Raw genomic sequence first — 20,510 nt, 5'->3', positions numbered from 1 at the left:
AGTACGTGTGTACATCAAATCATAAGCCCACCTCGCTTGCTGGTGAACTACGCATAGTTTCCCTATCTTATTACGCCATAGCATTTCGCCTCGTATTCATGACATGCATCATTTCGATCCCCGCAACCCAAGGCTTGAGCGCACGAAAATAACCCCGAAGTCTTGTGGCCAGCGCAGTAGCCTTATCCCCGATCTCAACGCTGGAATAGCGACTGCTCTTAATAATCAAGCGCTCCGGTCCCTTTCCTGGCCTGCATCGTCCAATCATGGCATCACGAAAACACTTGCTGTTATCTCTCTCATTTTCGGCACCACTGCGGTGCATTCACATCGTATCCCACACTGACCATACGGCTGAAAGCGCTGAGAACTCACCCACGTGTTCCGTGAACCATCACTACTCAACAAGGTACTCAGAGCGAACTCTAGGAATGTATGATATGATATATTTAGATGTTAATTCAGCATACTAGCCAATCCCACTATGCATCAGCTGTCGTCGTTTCTGGGATACTAAGCACTCACTTACTGGTAGTAACGGGACCAAAGTCAAGAAATAACAATGCAGGATAATCATCTCGCAAAAGTAAATCCCGCGGATGCAAGTACACGAAATAACCCAAGAATGATATCAGCTGATGTAGTCTCCTTTCGTATATTCACACCGTTTTCTCCATATCTCTTCATTGTCATTTACGGTCCCAAAAGCACATGCTTGATGCAGACAACAGTGACAAACCAGCAGGTACTCATACGTACGAATAGCCATTGGAATAAATACACAGAACCATGTCTATCTCAATGCAAAATCCAAACTATTGGAAATTTCCCTAAGACATAATATATCCTCCACAAAACAACCAGCAAAAAGACGCCCAGGTAAAAAAAAAATCGCAAATACACAATTTACCCAAAATGGACCATAAATTAGCAACAAACGACTGCGAAAAAGAAAGGGACGACCTGTATAGTGACAACTAAATGTATGAACTAGAATTTATCCCCTTGCCACAAACACCTTTCACACGATACAAGAAGATTTCAACACCCCATCCCTCCTACCAACCCCCCAAACAAAGCCCCCCCAAAGTCCACCACATATCACCGCCCTAAACACATACTCATCACACACACACACACACACACATCTCCATTCCTATCACCTCATCCCTGTCGTGCCCCACCCCATCCTTTTTCCTATTTATCTATCCATTTATCAAGTCTGTAATATATAAACTTTTATACCAATATTCATCTTGACGAGCCTACTTCCCCTGGGAGATAAGTTATCGAACTGAACTGAACATGACACGAAGGGGGGGGGGGCGTGTATATTATCGGTGATTTGATGGTACTTTTGATATTTGTGAATGGGAGTATGGGGGGAGTTGAGAGGGAGGTGTGGAGTGGTATTGATTGGGGGGGGGGACTTGTGAAGGGCCTTTTTTTTGAGGTTTGTGTGGGAGAGGTCAGGAAAGGATGGGTAAAGAGAGATTGTGACGCGAGGGAGTTAGGATATAATGTGGAAGAAGAAGAAAAAAAAGGGGGAAAGTGTGTGGGTTGAATGGGTATTGTTTAAGTTTTACACTTCGGTGATGTATCCTCCCTTAGTACGTAGTAGAATATCTCACGAAGAAAGAAAGAAAGAAAGAAAAACAACAACAGAGATTTCGGAATAAATTCAAGCCACTGGTATTTAAGCAAGTCAAACAACAAGCAGTCATATTAATTTCACCATTCACAGAGAGATGGACACAATGATTGTAAGACAAAAGATATATATTGTAGGGTGGTATAAAGCCTAGCACACACTCTCCGTGTGCACTCCAAAGAATCGAAAAACGAAAAAAAAAACATTTTTTTGAAAGATGATGAGTGAGCAACTTCATCAAAGTCCAGCAAACAGTTAGCAGTAGTAGCATCCAGTCTCCGCTTCTCAGCAAAGTCATCAACCCCTTGCCCCCCCTGTCAGTTCCTTTCCCCCGGTCATCGTTTCAAGAAAACTCCCTCGCACACACTCTCTCTCGTATCGAACTTCCCTGAACAATCACATTTTTACAACCTCAAACCCCTACGCATGGAACGCTTGGCAGCAGCAACATCCTCGGGACCACCATCAGGGTTGGTAACCGCACCGGGGAATCCAATAAGCGAGTTGAACTCATCGGCAAGAGCCTTGTTGCGGGTTCCGCCCTTGACAGCAGCGGCAGCGCTCTCACACTTGGCGACAGCGGCGGCGTTGGCCTCGCAGACGTTGGTGAGCTGGTTGCAGAGGGCGTTGGTGATGATGTCTGGGTTGAGGGCTTCACCCTGGCCACCGCGTGCAAGGGGGTCCGCGATTTGGAAGGTGAATTCGTCGGCTGGGCGCCCGTTCTCCCCGCCTTGGAAGGTGATGGTTGGGGTACAGAGGCCAAAGTCTTCGCCGCCAGCTGCGGCTCCCGCGCCGGCGCCGGCACCAGCGTTGTTGTTGTTGTTGTTCTGGTTGCCAGCATTGGCGTTGTTGTTGTTCTGATTACCGGCGTTGGCGTTGTTGTTCTGGTTGCCGGCGTTGGCGTTGTTCTGCTGGTTGTTGCCGGCGTTGTCTTCAGCAGCATCCTCGTTGGCATTGTTGTTGTTGTTGTTCTGGTTGCCAGCGTTGTTGTTGTTGTTGTTGTTGTTGTTGTTGGCAGCATTTCCATTACCAGCAGCAGCGTTTCCGTTACCAGCAGCAGCGTTGCTGTCGCAAGCAGCGGCGTTGTCGCCAGTAGCAGCTTGGTTGTCAGCAGCAGCGTCATTGTTGTTGTTGCCAGCGTTGGCATTGTTGGCGGCGTTTCCGTTGCCAGCAGCTGCATTATTGTTTCCAGCAGCAGCGTTGTTGTTGTTGTTTCCAGCAGCGGCAGCACCTCCTGCAGCGGCACCACCCGCACCACCAGCAGAAGCCTGGCTGGCAACCAAGTTGCCAAGTCCAGCCTGATCCATGAGATCAAACACACTCAGTCCGTCAGCAGCAAGGGGATTAGCAGCAGAGCTCGCGCTAAGAGCAGCGGCCTCGCCATTGACATCGACAGCAGGGTCGATGAGAGGAGTGATACCACGGAGCTCGGGGGTAACAGGAAGTGAGGCATCACCACAGACATTCTGAACGTTGCCGTTGGCGAAAGGATTGGTGTTCTTCTCTGCTGTTACCATGCCAATAGCAGCAGCGAGGGCATCAGCACCACCACCGAGCTCAGTGAAGATCTGGTCAGCGCGGACGAGCTGGGTGGTTTGTTAGTATAATGTTCTGAAAAAAACACATTGAAAGATAGGCATGTACGCACCTTGTCGCAAGAGTTGGCTGCACCAAGCAAGTCAGAAATAGCAGCTCCCGCAATGGTAGCAGCAGCGCCGCCTGCACCACCCTGAACTCCGCTGATGGCCGCAATAGGAACCTGCTCCTGTCCGAAGCGAGCCTCGACGTAGGCAATGACAGCCGCGATGATGAAAACCTTGGAGACCATGTTGTCTGATTTGCAGGTATATTTTCCGAAAAAGGTAATAATCGTAAGGGTGTAGAAAGTTAAATTTTATCGGTCGTAATACGGTGTGAACTGGGGGGCAGAACACAAGAAGGGACAAAACAACGAGAGAACTAGCTCTTTGATTGGGTGTTGTGTAAAAGTTTAAAAATAAAATGCCAGCCTGGGCGAATGAATGTAAAAATTGCTGAGAAAGCGAAGGGAAAGGAGTTGCTGGATGCTACTGTTGACTTGATGATTGTCGAAGTTGCTGACCTTCAATACGAGGCGAACGTTACAACAACTTATATACTATGTCCCGTTAACCATAGGTGCGCACCGTTTTCTTTCTCCACTTCGAATCCAAGACATTGTTCTTTAGCCGCCATGACAAGTGATGCCTCTAGGATCATACACACGTCTCATCCATGCGCCTAGATCCATGTGGCAGCTACCATCATCACCTAGAACAGACCGGAGCGAGCGAAAACGTGATGAAAGAATGATCGAGGGGTGTTCCTGCCAAGGCGTCATGCATTCTTTAGGCATGATGGGACGTATGATTGCCGGGCTGCGACTCTTGGTAAGCCTTGGAGTCCGTCTCCTTAAGGCTTCTGCGCGGGGCCAACGTCTCGAAGCGTCGACGTTGCCGGCTGCCTGAAGTAGGGTTGTGACGGCCTCAGTCGCGGTAGGGTTTCATGTGACCTTGCGACACCGCGCTGTACCAATAACCACCGGCAAAGACACCCTCTGACAGCGGCGATCACCACTGCATGACATTCTGGAGCTTGACTGTGAACCATGGAAAAAACAGATTTCGCAATGCACAACAAAACAGTTTCTGAATGCATGGATACAAACGCAATGCAAGGGCGTGGGCGGCAATGATGTCAAGATGCTGATATTGGGAAGGAAGACGCGGCCTTGCAGGGGCGCTGAATGCCACCAAAACATTCCTGCTATAGCCAATAGTACTGAAAACATGCCCAGGAGTCAAGATATGAGTCGAGTACATACTATGTTCATGGTACCTGATGTTAAGCGAATCCCAAGGGGGCCAGGGGTAGTGAGTAAGCTGGGCGCATGGCCTCGGACTGCACTGTGCCGGCGTACGCTTGCGCGTTCGACCGTCGATACTTGTTGGCAACCTGGCTGTAGTATACAAAGTCCGTATCATTCGGCTCCACGGCCCGAGGTTGCAGTGTCTACAACGTCATCACCAGGCATTCACTATGTCCTATCCAACTTCCTCCGCAACAGCCTCGTCCTCTTCATGAGCTTCTTGTACTTGTGCTTCTTCATCTTGAGCTTCCTTTGCCTCTTTACACTAATCAGATACATTCCAAATCTTCGTTTTGCAACATGTTGCCGGAAGCTTCTTGGTTTACTCTCTTCTGAAGGTACCGTGACTTCAGTTATACGCTGGTTAATGCTAGCTGAGAGACCCTCAGCCGAGTATGAATCAGTCTCAGGTTCCGTTGCCAGGGGGTCGTACGGCTCGGGTGCTGCCGGCGGCTGAAAGGGAACGAGACGAGCTGCCCAACTCTCTACGCTGTGTTGTGTCGGTTGAACATCAAGGTGATATACCTGCTGCTCCGACTGTGTCGCATCAGCTCGTTGCTCCTCCTGCGCATCAATCTCGGCATGCATGCGCTCGAGGAATCCGCTGAGTACGTTCTTGGTTGCCTCTATCCTCTCAACCTGACTAGCTCGGTTCACGTCGAAGAAGGCGTCAAATTCGGCGGTCGAGGTCGAGTTGGGGAACGCGCGCGAAATAGAAATGGGGCGGTGGAGACCGAAGAAGGCCGATAACTTGACATCTACACCAAATTAGTATATACATGGGGGGTATTAGTATTTTCTGCATCTCACCATCTTCCCGGAGGTGGTTGGTCGGCGGCACAAAGGGCACATTGTTGCCCAAGGTCGCAGTCGAAGGCTGTTTCAGCTTCTTCTGCCCCTTGGTCTTCTGTCCTGCACCCTGAAGTTCTGCTGTAGCATTCTGATCTAATTCGGCGGGCTTCTTCTTGTTGTTTGCGGGGGTCGAGGGCTTGGACGACGAGTAGCGGCGCTGGTGACTCGGCCGGAAAGGCTGTTGCGGTGCAGTGCTTGTGCTCAGCGCAGAGCGGGCGCATGCATTTAGCGCGGCAAAAGGCGCAGCAGAGAAGGTGTTTGCAGAGCGAGCGACTCTGCCAACGGCTGGCGAGAACATGGCCAGTCGGGTAGAGGGGGCAGGTATGACGGTGTTGTTGATGAGGCTCAAGGCGGCGGCCGGCTATCAGGACTTGCTGCAGGCTGCACCGCTCCGATGTTTCCCCGAATGGCACTAGCACTAGCAGCACATGTCACGAGGTCACATTGTCGGAACTACGATACCGAGTCGGAACCGGCGTACGTTGCACATATGATCAAGGAACGCATGCGCACATATTCTATTCAACGTGACAACACGAGATATCACTTGACTCACTTAGTGGTGTTTCCCCCAGTTTTCACTAGGAATGGCTAGGTTTGCCTCGCTGAACGCTCTTCCGAAACACCATAGTGGAGACCAGGTAAGGACTTAGCGGCGCAATATCACAACAAAACCTATAGAGTAGAATCACCATCTGCACACAAACTACTCCACTTCCCATACAACTCATTGCTATACCTGGAGACAATAGCCTTTTCTCCACTGGCTCAGCCATGCAACTCGTTTGATCCTCCTAGCACTCCACTTTATGTTGTTCCAACCATATCATAGCCCTTGTATAGCCGCCAACCCCGTCCAAACTTGACAGGCGCCAAAAACGTCGCATACGTTCCTACGACCCATTGGTGTCCAACCGCTCGAGCTCCAGCCTCACGCCAATGCTTCAAATTAGATGGCTGATGCTCGGGTCGTGCCGCTTTACCGTTTGTATGTAGGTTTGCAACTAGCCTACCGGACCACGCCGCAACGGCGGGCAGACATGGGAGAACCTCCGCGGACCCAGCTTTATTCCAACATCCTAACAAGGAGACTTTGACGGGTAAATACAACATGCACGGACTTTGTTAGTGAGGAATGAAGGAGTGAGGCACTAGTAGTCAGATCCTGTACGAACTGGGATTGATTGTTCCAGTGTCATCTTGTATTGGGAGAGGCTAGGGTGATGGTGGGGGTCGGTTGTTTTGCACTTTCCTGATAGAGAAGGCGAGCAATGTATTCATAGAGTGCATTTATACTAGTGTTTGAAGGTGCATGTGTAGGTAAGTGAGTAGGTAATGCTCAGACATGCAGCCGTGACAGCAAAACAGGCTAGCTCGTCTTTGGCTGCAGACCAAAGCGAGGTTAGCAACTGTCTCCCTCTCAGGCCCCCCCAATCTAATCCTTGTGTCAATCTGTATAGATTCGCGCTTCTGGGAAGCCTTTCGCTACGCTCTGGCAAAACCGAAAAAGCAGCATAAAACCACCCAAGTAGACGCTGATGCATGCAAGAAAGATTGTGTGCCGAAGAGTTCAATCTAGAACAAAAGGAAATGGTTTGTGTGTGACGCTCCTCCAATTATCCGCTCACGGACCGGTGGGGTATATGCTTTATACCCGGAAGCTGCATACTGTACACGTCTACAGACGCTGATCCATTTGCTCGCCAACTGACAATACCCAAGGGATTATATCGTAAAAGTGTCGTACAGTGGTGGAAGACGAATAGAAAATAGGACAAGATATAGGGGTATAAAAAGAAAGGAGCCGTGGATGTCGTTCTCTTGGAACCCACTGAAAAGCCTGTCTGTGGTCCGGTCCTGCTCATTTTGACCCTCCTAGGTAGGGCGGGTCTATTAGTGGCGGACGTACATGCACTGTAGCTCTCGCTCCAGCGCGTGTACAGTCTGCAGGGGTAGTGTAAACGGCCGTCCAGGCCGCCCTGCGCGTGGCGACCAATTGTGATTATTATAGTATCAGAGCATTAAGATTGCGCTGAACAATCATGTCCTGTACCGATGCCATTGTGATCTTGAGCAAATTGGTGTCGGTCGCGTTTGTGTAGTGGACGTAGACTTCCTTCTTTGGCTGGCGAACGAGATTGCGGAATTTGTTGGCGAAGAATTCTTTGCCGGCCTCGAAGTCCGTGGGTCCGCCGGTGTAGTCGGGAAATGTCTTGTTGATTGGGCTCATGCCTCCAGCAATTTTTTCAGCGAACAAATCGATCTTGTTAAGGAAGAGGATGAGAGCAGTCTTTTCAAAATATTTGGAGTTTGATATGGACTCGAAGAGCATTAGAGCCTCGTGCATTTGGTTCTAGCACATGTTAGTAGGGTCTATTGGTGGGCGAGTACCATGACTTACCCCATTTCTGTCTTCTACTAGCACGTGGTCGTAACCGCTGATGGCGACCAGGAAAAGCACCACCTGGACGTTGTCGAAGACATGAATCCACTTTTTGCGCTCTGACCGTTGACCACCAACATCGACCATTTTGTATGTGAGGTTGCCGAGTTCAAAGATGGTTTCGGAGATACCAGTGGTTCGTAGGCGCGTGCGCAGAATGTCTTGGTCTGTGGGGAGGAAATCTTTTTGGAACAGGCGGTCGATGTCCTGGAAGAAGCTAATGGGTTGTCAGTGGTGGGCGTCGCAAGTGGTGCAAATGGCCTACTAGTTCAAGTTATCGTGCAGCGCATACTGGTTGCCCTTGAGTATGGTGAGCTGCACACCCTTGTCGGCCCATAGGCAGTTGAAAGCCGTGAGAAATTCCTCAGGCATGGGCTCTTCGGTGCCAATGTCGGGCGCGGCGTTGACCATTTCAGAGTAGCGCTATAGTTGGTTAGGAAACACGTGGGTGAAGGGTGCGCGTGCAGACACGTACAATGTTGTCTTCATCCTCAAAGTCGGTGTCGTCCTCTTGCATAGCCTGGAAAATTGTCTGGAAGGCCGAAACGAGGTTGTTGAAGATGGTGGCGCGCCAGGTCTTGCGCTCCATGCCCTGGAAACCACCAGCATTGATGATTCGCATCTGCTTGAGGACGGTCGACTTTCCGCTCTCGCCGGCACCTGCATGCTGATCTCAATCGAAGTGGACTTGTGGTTGGTGGGGACATGCATACCGAGCAGCAACAGCTTGACCTCGCGCTCCGCCCGCTTCTTGTCGGTGCGGAGCGACTTTTCTATTTCGGCATTTTTCTTGGTAGACTCCGGGTCCGCAGTCGAGGGTTTCCGTCCAAAGCACATGATTGCTGGTGCCATGTAATGTGGACGGGGGGGAGGTGAGGTTGTGTTGTCGGGGGCAGTCGCGATGGAGCGGGAGAAAGACGCAACGGATGATGCACAGACAAGCACACGGCAGTGGGCTGACAAGCAAATGCCTACTCTACTAGGGCGTCAGTTGAGGCCTTGGATGGCCGTGACTAGCATGATACAATGACAGAATGCCGGCGCTACCGTTGGTGGAGGGGTGCACTGGGGGACCCAAGGTGAAATGGTAAGAAGGGCTAGCGAGGCAAGGCGAGGGCAGTGCGCAACGAGGGACGAACCAAACGACGACGGGATTGTTGGGCGGCGACGGCGGCGATGGTGATGATGAATGAAGAAACAGACGAAGAAGCAACGAGGCAGTGCCGGTGGACAGAGGACGAATTACAAAAGAAGCGGCATGCAATTTGCCATCGAGGCACTAGGGAGAGAAGCTGGGCAGACTGGCGCGAGATAGGCCTGGGCTGTCTGAGAAATAACGAACGTGTTGCCGAAGAATCCCTGATCTTCGCCGTTCGTGTTGACGGTCCTTGCTCGTCTTGCAGCGGCGACGGTGGGCCGGGGGGGACAGGACGGGCAGTGCTAAGTATGTTCGCCCGCACATGTTCTTTTGCGACGCGGGCAGTCAAGCAAGGGCAGGTCAAGGGCAGGTCAAGGGTGCACGGCGTGACCAGTCAATTGTCGGGCACGTCGGGGCTGCTTAGGGGAGCGATCGGCGGCGGTAGCAGCGATGGGAACGGCGAGGGTGCAATCATGGACCTGTTCGCGCAAGACACGGGAAGCTGGCGCGGCGATCGATTTCGGCTGCGGCGCCCAGTCCAGCGGACTCAAGCCTTCGCCTTCGCCCTCGCCCTCGTCCTCGCAGCTCGTCTGTGTGGGCGACGGCAACTGTGAAGTGCATTGCATTGAGCCTTGGCATGGAAAAGAAGGCGAGGAAAAAAAAAGGTCGCAAGGCTCTGCGTCGGGGAAGCAGGCCAAGGCAAGCGGGCGAATGAGGGCGCGCGACAGGATCGTGGGTGCGGTTGGGGAAGAGGATGCGGCCGCCTCGACGTTTCACTGCCAGTAGCAGTCCCACCAGCGAAGCCGCCGCTCCAATGCTGAAGCCCGCCAGCCCATGTCCGCCCATTTACATTCACCACACACACACAGCATGACCTGCTAACCAAGCCGCGTGTCCCGGGCAGTGCTCTGCAGTCGACTACGCGTGTGCCACACATGTAGTGTGTATGTGGTAAATGTAGTAGTGTATACATAACGTAGTATAGGCAAGGACGGTGTGCTAAGATTAACTCGATGGCTGGCTGGCTGGCTGGCTGGCTGGGTGACTGGTGGGTGGCGCCTTCCAGCTGCAGAAAAGGGCAGAAACACACGACGGCCCTATCCGCACGCCTACTCTCCGAAAGTGGACCCACGGCAACCAAATGCTTGTCCACCTCTCCGCCGCCGCTGCATTCCCATGCCCAATGCCCACCTTTTTGCCTGCTTTTAGAGCAAATGCGAACCTGTCTCTCTCCTGAGCCGACCCGACCACGAGGGCTGCTCTCTCCACTCCCCACCCGCTATACTGCTTTCCATCTCCCCTTATCTAGATGCGTCCATGGCTACATGCTGACTTGCTTTCTTCACTCACCTACATATGTACTTGTGTACTTACAGACGCCCAGCATGTCATCGACGCTCCTTCCCCCTTCCTGCATCCGTCCCATGCTGCGGGTAACGTGGACAGGTTCTCCCGTGCCCGCCCCCCCCTTACTTACACACTACATGCCTGCAAATAACCCGCTGCCACTGCCACTGCCACGGCCACTGCCACTGCTACTGCCACTACCACTACTACTCTTCCCTCCACCTCCACCATCACTCGCCTGCCCCCTCCACATCACCCAGCCCGCATATTCCACTCGCTGCTCGCTCTGCCAAACGTCACACGGCGCGCTGCGCTGAGCCGTCGTTCGCTTGGAACCACCGGCTTGTCTTGCCATGATCGGGAGGCTGCATGGCGCACGACTAAGTACCACCTCGGCACGCTCCCTATCGAGACACAAGTGTCCTGTCGACGCTCCTGTCACCACTGACATGCCGAGATTACAGCGACACAATTTAACACTGCCGAATGGGAGTCCCACCCGTCTGCCTCGTTTGACACACGCCGCCCATATCATCTACTGCATACTTACTCGTTTGCTTTTTCTCCGCGCCTCCTCTCGCTTCCCCACCCGTCACAACCACCATGTTTGTTTCCGGAAAGGACTTTCAGACCCTCAATATTAACCTGCAGCTTGACTCAGCCCCGTTGCTTTTGGCCCCTCTAGCTGCATTCATCTACACCTGCTGGGTACGGGTACCCATGTGGAGATTAGGCCCTGTGTGAACCTGCATTTGCCGTGTGCACACCTACTTACATGTCTATCCATCTATTGTGTATTATTGTTATTATTATTGTTACCTCTCGTCTTCTGCTTCAAGGTCGGCACGCCTGCCAGTCCCTGGCATGACTAATAGAGCAACAATAATGCTCGCAAACCTTCCAAGTGTGTAACATATGTGCCACTCTGGGTCGTCTTTAAGCCTCTAACAATCCCCACTGAACTTACTGTGCACTGGCATATACACACATGGCACTTGTTTACTTCTGATTCTTGGGCTTCTCCTCATATCTCCAGGGTCTCTTGTGCCCTCACATCTCGTACCACATATCTTGACATGCCATGCCTTCTGCTTTGCCATCTCGTGCCGTAGTATATCTTATATAGTGCATTGACGCTACTACATATTGACATGTTACAAGCAATACACGCTCTAGCTATACTTTGGGTCGACACCTTCTACGTGCCAGCTGTGTGTTATCTTGCCTTCGGCACGCTCTGCAGCTATTGCAAGCTGAGGTCACCTCACACTTTCTACTTTGCTCATCATGAGACACTTTGTGCGTTCTCTGCTCATGTATCTATTGACTGTGAGAGACTTTGTTCTGTTGCAGTCACTTTGATATCCTCGCCTGTGGGTGAGAGGCGTTCCTGCTATTACTCACCATGGTAGTGTAAACACGGCACGAGCCTCACCTACACGTCACCCACAACCCTCACCATCTCTACACAACAGTCCACCATCAAGTCAGACCGAATTTGGCTCCTACTAACCGCCACCTGCAAAGCTCCACTTCGTAGGCATGGCATCTGCAAATTCATACAGTGGCCCAATGGCTCTGGAAAACTCAAAGTATGCCAGTCCACTACAGAAGAAGTCATCTTCGGTCACTTCCACGCCTTTCCTGTCACCTGTCGCCACGCCGAAAAGCGGCAGCACCACCGCAGTTGGTAAGCACATTGCACTTTCATAAACGAATCATCCTAATGCACTAGGCTCAGAGCAGAACAATTCCGCCGTCCAACTCGCCATGGCCCATGGAAACAGTCTCTATGATGAGGTGAACCAGCATGATGTGAAGCTGTCCACCGTCATCTCGAGCACGATTGCAAACACTCGCCGCTTGCTCAACCTCATTCGAGAGGTATCTCCTGATACGAGCAATGCCACCGTCGAGGCCCTGTGGGATGAATTGGAAAAGCTCTACACTGCAATGAACGATGCAAAGGCAGCACTGCCCACGTTTCTGGATAAGCAGCGTAACAATATCAGCCTGTACCACACTGCCATGATGAATCAGATGATCCAAGATACGCAGCACGAGCTAAACATTCAGCACAAGAAGGTCAATTCACCTTTACAGGACTTCGTACCCTCATGACACTTGCTGACTTGAAACAACTATAGGTTAACATTCAACATGATCTAATCCTCGAGCACCATGAAGCATTTCACGCATACAAAGAGCAGACTGCCGCCAAAATCAAAGACATTGAGGCTCTGCAGGAACGTGTTTCGCGTCTCACGCTTGAAAAAGGCAATCTCCGCACTGAAGTGGACAAGTACATGCAGCTTCTCGAAAAAGAGCATGCTGCTAAGGCTGAAGATCTACGCAAGGCCGATGCCATGCAGAAGGAACTAGAAACTGTCGTAGCTTCTAACAAACAGCTTCTTGTAGAAGTCGATGCGCTGCGGCAGAAACTCGAAGAACATCAGGGCAGGACAAAGGCCGATCAAGAGTCTACCGAAGAGCTGAAGTTAATTACTGGCCAACTCGCTGAAGAAAGGAAGACGACTGCAGCCCTTGTGACAAAAATGACTGGTTTAGAAGAGAGTGAACGTATCGCTCGACTTGATGCCGACAAAGCCAACAAAGAGCACAAAACTCTGAGCGAGAAGTACAGCAACCAGGCAGCAGAGCATGCAAAGGCTTTTGTGGTATGTATATTCGACGGACTGTTCAAGTGCAGATAAAGCTAATACATTTTTCAGAAACTTCAAGAGCAATCCAAAGAGATCGACGGTTTGAAAAATGACGTCGAACGCTTACAGAAGGAAAACACTGAGTTGAAGCAGCGCCTGGCCGAGCTTGCTGATATCGACCACCAAGTCATTCAACTCGATCATGAAAACTCGAAGTTGTCAGGGCTCGTTAGCAGTCTTACCAGCCAGTTGAAGGCGGCTCAGGATGAAGTGAACAATACCAGGCTTGAAAATGAGGCACTCTTCAAGAAGGTGGAGTCATTGGGCAAGGGAGTCGAGCCCACTGATTCCGATACCGCTGGTCTCGTTCACAAACAGGCCGAGAGAATCGCCGTTCTTGAAAACACGCTGGAAGAGTGGACCGACCTCGCCAAGCGCTCGTACAAGGAATACAAGGACATGCTTCCGGCGTACAGGCAGGCCGAGCAGTATCGCAAGGATGCTCTCGACAGGGAGGAAACCATCAAGGGTTTGCAGAAGGAGCTTATTGCAGCCAAGGCTTCGCAGAACAACGGCGACACCACGTACTGGAAGAACAAGTATGAGACTCTTCTGGCTACTGTTTCTACGTGAACTGGCCATTTACACCGGACCCGATGATGCTGCATGAGAGATGGGAGAGATGGAGACAAGGTTTGAGAACCATGCATGTCACTTCATGGATAGTAGTATGAGCAGCTCTCATCAGATGTGTCCTTTAATTGATAAATTCAAAGGCATGTACCAATAGCTTTTGACTCATGACATTGATCCCAAGTGATGCTGTCTCGCAAAATTTTGTGAAGTACAACGGGAGCTAGGGAGAATCCATTCAAAAGACATCCGTCATTCAAACCCCAAAGGAGAAGAAGAAGCATGCCAGTACCCAAATATCGATAGTCTCTCTTATGCCCCTCTACCAACTATACCGCATATCTTGTACTCCCCAACAACCTAACTCTGCAAGCTTCAAAAAAAGACTAATATCCTACGTCACAACCCATAAACTGTCTATAATGCTGTCATTACCATAATTTTCCACGAAGACACAGAAATAGCAAAAAAAAGGGGGGGGGGGCGCTAAAGGAAACAGCCGCCCTTCCCCCCCGCAAAGAACACCATCTGCATTCGATCGTGCCAGTTTCTTTTCAAGCATGTTCTTTTTGTCTCTCTTTCTCTCTCTATTTGGTTTGTGTCTTTAACTTATTCGTATTCGTGTTTGTTGCTAGCATGGTTATCCATGTTTAGCCGGGAAAGACTGGTACGAGGTACGTCATGACAAGTGCGGGGTGGGGGAGGGAGGGGAAGGGAGAGGAGGATTAGAGTGAATTTTTGAGGTTAGGTGGGGATGAGATAGAGTATGAAAGAAGGTTATGCGGTGAGTTTTGTTGGGCAGGTGGTGATTGTATGAGGTGATGATGGCGCTGTTGAAAGAAGTGGGCCATCGGAGGGGGGAGGGGGGCTGTAAGGTATGTGTATTGCTGAGGTAGCGCGGTACGCACACGCAGAATCACATCAGGAAAACGCGGGGGGCAAAAGGGGGTTAGAGGAGGACAGCAGTGTTTGAGAGGCGGCATGGGGTAAAGACCGTTTGAATGTACATCTTGATCTCAAAACCTTCGTGCCGTGGAGGGCTCCGAGGAGAGAGAGAGACGGTTAGTTTGTTAGTGATTTGCAATTCGGGCACGCGGATAGAATCCAGTGGCCAACGCACGGAAGGATGGATCCGGTTAGTTTGGTCATGTTACATCAACGTGCACCAAGCCATTCCACGTGGTCTAGGCAATAAGTGTCGATGCGAGGCTAGTAAGTCTGCAGTAGCTTGTGTGGAGCTGCCCTCAGGGGGGGCGCAAAGTAAAACCAGAAGAGAGAAAAGACGTGAGAGGCCGGAACTTACCATGACCATGGTCGAGAATTATGGACCCACATGGTCACGGTGTTGCGTTGGTGTGTTGCAGAAAGGCCAAGTGTAAGCTACTGCACCGACCGCGATTTGACATGTCGATGCTGCCCATATACCTACTTAATGGAGAGTAGACGCATATGCCAGCCATGTCGGAAAGAGACAAGCCGCTTGCCCCTTTTATAAAACCAAGGTCCTTCCATGATGGTGTCATGGTTTCTCATTGGCTTTCGATTCGACTGCCTGCATCCTCTTCCGTTTAGGTCTACACCTTGGTGTAAGTACTCTAAGACCATGTATGCACATATACATAATAATAGCTCGTAGAAAGGTGAGAGATGTGGGATATGATGATACCCAAGAAGCCAAAAAGTAAAAAGTACCATTTCCCAGGCCCATGGGATCGATTCCTCCGACTCGTATCTCTGGGGAAAGGGACATGCCACAGATCGTGGGCCGAGATAAAAGCAATGTTTAGTGTCCGCGCCTGAGTGCCTTCAGACGCACTGTGCGCTGCCGTGGTGTAAGCAGGAAGGATACTTCCTGTCCCGAGAAACCTCCCCAGCATCTCCGTGAATACACCTTCCGCAAAATCAGTGTGAGTTTGGATCTACAATGGCAGAGCGACGGTCAAGATAGAGTATCCATTGGCTGTCTGTTTGATAACATTCAACATGGCGTGGTTGATCTGCAAGTCCGCTGCGATCTGCACTGCATGTGTACACCTAGCCAGAGTCCGCGGAACTTTGCGGGGGAAGGGAAGGGAAGAAAGGAAGGAGTGGACGCCAAACTTTCCGTTGGACGGCGGTGTGGCTTGCGGAGGACCCTGGGCTAGAAGGTATGGAAGCCATCGCGGAACATTTGTGTACAGTTGTGGAGACGGTACAGACGGCTAGAGTCGGTCAGGATGAAATGAGCAGTTTGAGACAGCAAGACGGCTTGATGTGAGTGGTTTTGCAATGCTGGAGATGTGGCTTTGCCGTGTGCAGCCGTGTCAAGCAAGGCAACTAGCGCATAGCGGCCATGGGTCGGATGATCCTTGGAGCTGGGGCAGGCTTGGACTACCGTGTCAGTACAGTATCCGATACTGCGGTGTTGAGTTCAGCTTTCAATGTCGCCCCTAGGTAATCATTGGCGAACGTGTGGCGCAGGCCCTCGATAGCTTCGGTCATAGTAGGGCGTCGTACGAAGTCAGTTTGCCCAGCCCGTCCATGGACACACCGGATGGATAGTGCCCGCCCACCAAATGAAGCTACCGACAAGGGCCTAGGCTGCAAAGGGGCAAGAGACCTCGTGCAAGATGAGGATCAGGTACGCCTGCATTGACCCGGCCCACCAAACACGTTTGAAGGCAGGCTCAGCGAGGTGGCAGTGGCGCTGGCAGTTGCACCATACGGTCGAGAGCATGTGGTGAGAAGGGGCGGACAGAAGGGGTGGTGGCAAAACACGCTCACGCTGCGACAAGGTGTGGCAAAACGGCGCTTCAGCTGCAGATCGCCAAAAGCTTGAGTGGCCAGGAGGCGCCGTGTTTGGCTGACTGCCGTGGGCGATGCGTTCACTCTACAGATGCATCGACGTGGGCCGCGAGTGGGATACGGAGTTGAGGCGGATTACGCAAAACGCGCTAGTCCAAAGATGGCTAGCCTAAGTGGAGCCAGCAAAATCGCGTGTCGTCGCTATGCATGCATGCCCTTCCACACAGACATCAAGGCCTGTTAGCTTCGCTACGCACGACCGTGGTCTGCCATGGCGGCTTATTAACAGAAAACATTTAGCACAGGGCGAGGCAGCCTAGGGAAGGCTGCTGAAAAAAAACTTCGAGTCCTGCAAGCAAGAGAAAAAGATCTCCGTCGGTCCAATACTCGGTCCCATTCCCCCGCCATCCGACTCGCACCGCTGCACACACGCCCCGATGACGACGTAAGGTGCTAATTGCGGATGCGGTTCTTCAGCTCATGGCGAAGTTCCCTTACCCTTATACCTTCTTATGTGCCTTTTTTCGCCGATTGAGACGCGGAATATCAACGGTAGCCTAGGGCTGCGACTCGCCAGTAACGTGTGGATACAAACTAGATGAATCAGCCCCCCATGGCTACTCCACGACGCAAAGCATGTGTTGAGTGTCGCCAGCAAAAGGTACTTTTCCTCCATTTCGCTTCGACGCGCAACACCCTCAATCGCCAAACAGACAACAAAACTGACTTTACAGATTCGCTGCGATGTTGAGCAGCACAAGGTCCCACATGACCCATGCGGCCGCTGCAAAAAGATGGGTTTGGAATGTCGCATCCTTCCCACATCAACCAGAAACTTGCGCCAGACAAAGGCTGAGATGCGCCGAGAGTTGGAGGAGTTGCGATGGAACATGAGGCAAGGCCAGGCCCCCGGCGACCAAAGCTATCCCCATTCGACCGCCTCGCCAAATGTCGACATGCAGAATTATACCCCGCTTGAACATGCTTCCGGCACATATTCCGATCCGTCAGGGAGAACCGACGCGTCGGATTCAATGTCCCCAGCTTTCGATTCAAGGCCTCCCACAAGAAAAGGTTCCGACAGCCAGGGTACCATCCCGCGTGTCCTAGATGGGTTCCTCCTCGATTCCAAACGAATTGACGACTGTTTCGCACTGTAGGTTGAATGCCATGTCCATCTTCTCTTCCGCTGACATAAGTGATAGTTACTTCACCCAATACCACCCGCTGTTTCCAATTCTTGATCCCAGCACAGCCCCTAATGATTACTACGATCAGTCGCCGTTTCTGTTCTGGGTCATCGTTGTCACAGGATCCCGACGGTATTCTGACTATCCCGAGGTGCTTGAGAGAATTGCTCAACCTGTCACTCAGCTTGCCTTTTCCTCAATGGCATTACGCACCTCACAGGTCCCCATCATCCAAGGCTTGTTGATTCTTTGCACATGGAGACTGCCCACAAACTCGATGTACAAGGATACATCACACCTCATGTGCGGCTCAGCGGTACATCTTGCTACACAAATTGGTCTCCACATTGCGGGCGTGGGTCAAGATTTTGCCAGAACGCCCCTCGAGAAGGATCAATCCCTCAAGGTGCAGCGCGCCAGACTCTGGTTGTGCTGCGTCATCGTTTCTATAAGGTAGGTCTCGGATTATATGCGTTGCCTGGAATTCCTTTTGGCTAACGACCTATAGAACAAGTTGCGTTGAAGGCATACCACCTCTTGCTGAATCTTTCTTCGATGGGGACGAACAAGAGCGTGAGGACATGGTTCCTTATCTCCCAGCTGATCTGCAGTATCTCCACAAAGTTTTCATTATCCTCATGCGTGCGATGGTTGCAATGGGTAAAATCAATTTGCAGTCCATCCACTGTGACGTCCGCGTACTGCGGTCACTGATTAGCATATTCGATTCACAGCTTCTCAGCTTGGCCCCATCATCCCCAAGCGACCTTGGTGAGTATTTTTCTCCCGCACTTGACTATTGTTTACTGACCGAATAGACACCTTGCAACTCAGTTGTGCTCGTATCCATGTCATGGCTTTCCATTTCTTTGCTCACCCAACCAATCCTGGACCTGATGCCGAGGGTCTATCTCGATTTTATGCATTGTGCATATCGGTTTTACAGTCAGCATCGACCATGCAGACAGCCACGAAAACCCTCTTGTCCTCCGTATCGCAGTCTTTCGTTGACCGATCCATCACACTGGCTGGTTTTACGATCCTCAGGCTTGTTCGCAGTCCACTCGCGCAACATCTCGACTTGGTCGCAGGCGAGAGAGCCTTTAGTCAAGCGTACGAATTCCTGAAGAATGTGTCTTTGCAACCAGGAGACGTCCACTTCCGGACTGCGCATATCATGAAAGACCTGTGGGGCAGTGATAAGGTGTTCCGAAAGAAGGATGGACGCGTGGAGTCGCTATACCTGAGGTTACGCACCCGTTTGAGCATGAGTGTCAGCTACGACATGTTCTGGTACTGGCGAGAAGAATTCGGCAACATGCAAAATCCTTACAATGGCGAGGAGCCATCACTCGTCGCCAACGATGCCGCTCAGCAGAATGCTGCTCGTAAGTATCTGACCATCTCCTTTGGTTCATTAGTAACTGACGAATAGGCCAAGAATATATATCACACCACCACCACCAACAACAACAACAACAACAGCAGCAGCAGCAGCAGCAGCAGCAACAACAGCAGCAGCAACAACAGCAGCAGCAACAGCAGCAGCAACAAATCCAACAACAACTGCAACAGCAACAGCAACAGCTGACAGATCCTTCCCTGAGGCCCCAGCTTCCAGTAACCAAATTCGATCCGAGCTTAGTCAACCCTCAATTACAGCCCGACCCATCGGTAATGGGTGGTGGTTTCGACTCCTGGGATAGCCAAGACTACGCAATTCCACCTGTACTGGAACAATTTCCGGATTATGATTGGGCTGCTGGATTTGAGTTCTCGAATGCCGAGGTGCCGAATGTTCCGGTTGGATCCATGAACCCCATGATGCCTGTAAATGGCGGTGCACCGAACATGGGATACACTTATGGTTAGATTCTATGGCCTCGATTGTCCTCCTATAATGATTAGGTGGGAAGAAGAGTCGGGAGCTATCAGGATTTACAAATGCAGATCCTGGGCTGCATCGGTATCAGAAACAGGCAGATGCCATGTGCCTGAATGAGCATGACCGTAATTCCAAGACAGTCGTTTAGCAAAAGAAAGACTGATTCGCCTATCTGAATATCTTTTCAACGATTCTTGGAACATGATCAGATAAGAAGGCGTAGACTGAAGAGATTGGAATGATGACATTGGCAAACCCGGATACGCTGAAGTAAGAAACGGTCACACCAGGGGTCTTTCCTACCATTGAATGGGTGAAGATCATGGTCCAGGTCAGAAAAAGGCCACTGGACTAGAGTGTCGTCTTGTGTTGGAGACGTGTCCGTACATTCGAAGAACCATTATCTCTAGTTGGTGAGGGTTGTTCAGCCGAGAGTGAAAGGGAGCTGGAGGACAGTAAAGAGTAGGCGACACCCATTGAACCACAACAGGTCCGCCTACGGCCTATTTCGATTGGAACCGGACATACTGGCCATCACGGCACCAATGATACGGACGAGTTGACAGACGAGAGGTCGAGTATGAATCGAAAGTGGAATGCTTGCCGTTGTGCTGGCCGGCGGCTCACTTAAATCAAATCTAGCTTCTCGGCTCGCGGAATCCCACGGACTATGCACATGTACATATGTCGGCATCGGTCAGCATACCAATCGGATCATTCCATCCCTCGCTTTCAAACGATGTTACCATTTGCATACAAGGAATTGCGCCAGACATCGGCGGAGCCGAACTGTTTTCTGCACGCTTCTTGTACCCAGCCAGTGAGAGGTCCCGCGTGAGGCGCCCGTATCGGTCAGACTACCGGCGAAATTCGGCAAGCAACGCTACGTCAGCGAGAAGGATGCATTGCGGGGTGACCATCACATGGATTCCTCACATGCGGATGGAGTGTTCGTTGCCGTTTGTGGAGCCTAGCTGAAATGTTTTCCCCAGCTGTATGGTCAATCATAGAGGTTTCAATTGAAAGGTTGTTTTTAC

The 20,510-nt window shown here is 51.2% G+C and overlaps 10 protein-coding genes across 10 annotated transcripts; 5 read left to right on the top strand and 5 right to left on the bottom strand.

Annotated features, from left to right (window-relative positions):
- Nucleotides 1–2,055: 2,055 nt before the first annotated feature.
- COCVIDRAFT_42037 (hypothetical protein) lies at nt 2,056–3,479 on the bottom strand (the record flags this gene model as incomplete). The annotated part of the gene is made up of 2 exons (XM_014696221.1): nt 2,056–3,237; nt 3,300–3,479. The coding sequence occupies 2 exons, from the start codon at nt 3,477–3,479 to the stop codon at nt 2,056–2,058; spliced, it is 1,362 nt and encodes a 453-aa protein (XP_014551707.1).
- A 760-nt stretch (nt 3,480–4,239) lies between these two features.
- Nucleotides 4,240–4,653, bottom strand: COCVIDRAFT_112178 (hypothetical protein; the record flags this gene model as incomplete). Its single annotated transcript, XM_014696220.1, has 1 exon — nt 4,240–4,653. One exon carries the CDS (start codon nt 4,651–4,653, stop codon nt 4,240–4,242), a length of 414 nt encoding a protein of 137 aa, XP_014551706.1.
- Nucleotides 4,654–4,713: 60 nt separating this feature from the next.
- COCVIDRAFT_30814 (hypothetical protein) lies at nt 4,714–5,688 on the bottom strand (the record flags this gene model as incomplete). Its single annotated transcript, XM_014696219.1, has 3 exons — nt 4,714–4,796; nt 4,865–5,296; nt 5,349–5,688. 3 exons carry the CDS (start codon nt 5,686–5,688, stop codon nt 4,714–4,716), a joined length of 855 nt encoding a protein of 284 aa, XP_014551705.1.
- Nucleotides 5,689–7,395: 1,707 nt separating this feature from the next.
- On the bottom strand, nt 7,396–8,670 carry COCVIDRAFT_112170 (hypothetical protein; the record flags this gene model as incomplete). The annotated part of the gene is made up of 5 exons (XM_014696218.1): nt 7,396–7,743; nt 7,792–8,050; nt 8,099–8,256; nt 8,309–8,493; nt 8,547–8,670. The coding sequence occupies 5 exons, from the start codon at nt 8,668–8,670 to the stop codon at nt 7,396–7,398; spliced, it is 1,074 nt and encodes a 357-aa protein (XP_014551704.1).
- A 339-nt stretch (nt 8,671–9,009) lies between these two features.
- On the top strand, nt 9,010–9,585 carry COCVIDRAFT_20103 (hypothetical protein; the record flags this gene model as incomplete). The annotated part of the gene is made up of 1 exon (XM_014696200.1): nt 9,010–9,585. One exon carries the CDS (start codon nt 9,010–9,012, stop codon nt 9,583–9,585), a length of 576 nt encoding a protein of 191 aa, XP_014551686.1.
- Nucleotides 9,586–10,451: 866 nt separating this feature from the next.
- On the bottom strand, nt 10,452–10,923 carry COCVIDRAFT_20102 (hypothetical protein; the record flags this gene model as incomplete). Its single annotated transcript, XM_014696199.1, has 2 exons — nt 10,452–10,762; nt 10,869–10,923. The coding sequence occupies 2 exons, from the start codon at nt 10,921–10,923 to the stop codon at nt 10,452–10,454; spliced, it is 366 nt and encodes a 121-aa protein (XP_014551685.1).
- A 937-nt stretch (nt 10,924–11,860) lies between these two features.
- COCVIDRAFT_20101 (hypothetical protein) lies at nt 11,861–13,614 on the top strand (the record flags this gene model as incomplete). The annotated part of the gene is made up of 4 exons (XM_014696198.1): nt 11,861–12,008; nt 12,060–12,403; nt 12,466–12,996; nt 13,051–13,614. 4 exons carry the CDS (start codon nt 11,861–11,863, stop codon nt 13,612–13,614), a joined length of 1,587 nt encoding a protein of 528 aa, XP_014551684.1.
- A 1,304-nt stretch (nt 13,615–14,918) lies between these two features.
- On the top strand, nt 14,919–16,642 carry COCVIDRAFT_20100 (hypothetical protein; the record flags this gene model as incomplete). Its single annotated transcript, XM_014696197.1, has 7 exons — nt 14,919–14,989; nt 15,187–15,200; nt 15,244–15,254; nt 15,402–15,521; nt 15,653–15,867; nt 16,075–16,234; nt 16,490–16,642. 7 exons carry the CDS (start codon nt 14,919–14,921, stop codon nt 16,640–16,642), a joined length of 744 nt encoding a protein of 247 aa, XP_014551683.1.
- Nucleotides 16,643–17,011: 369 nt separating this feature from the next.
- On the top strand, nt 17,012–19,460 carry COCVIDRAFT_112226 (hypothetical protein; the record flags this gene model as incomplete). The annotated part of the gene is made up of 6 exons (XM_014696217.1): nt 17,012–17,059; nt 17,133–17,554; nt 17,604–18,041; nt 18,097–18,359; nt 18,407–19,008; nt 19,110–19,460. The coding sequence occupies 6 exons, from the start codon at nt 17,012–17,014 to the stop codon at nt 19,458–19,460; spliced, it is 2,124 nt and encodes a 707-aa protein (XP_014551703.1).
- Nucleotides 19,461–20,157: 697 nt separating this feature from the next.
- On the top strand, nt 20,158–20,451 carry COCVIDRAFT_112200 (hypothetical protein; the record flags this gene model as incomplete). Its single annotated transcript, XM_014696216.1, has 1 exon — nt 20,158–20,451. One exon carries the CDS (start codon nt 20,158–20,160, stop codon nt 20,449–20,451), a length of 294 nt encoding a protein of 97 aa, XP_014551702.1.
- Between the last annotated feature and the right edge of the window lie 59 nt (nt 20,452–20,510).

The sequence above is a fragment of the Bipolaris victoriae genome (assembly GCF_000527765.1).
Source record: "Bipolaris victoriae FI3 unplaced genomic scaffold scaffold_130, whole genome shotgun sequence".
In the NCBI taxonomy this organism is placed as follows: Eukaryota; Fungi; Ascomycota; class Dothideomycetes; order Pleosporales; family Pleosporaceae; genus Bipolaris; species Bipolaris victoriae.
Note: the sequence above shows the minus strand (reverse complement) of the source record. Positions and strands in the feature narration are given on the sequence as shown.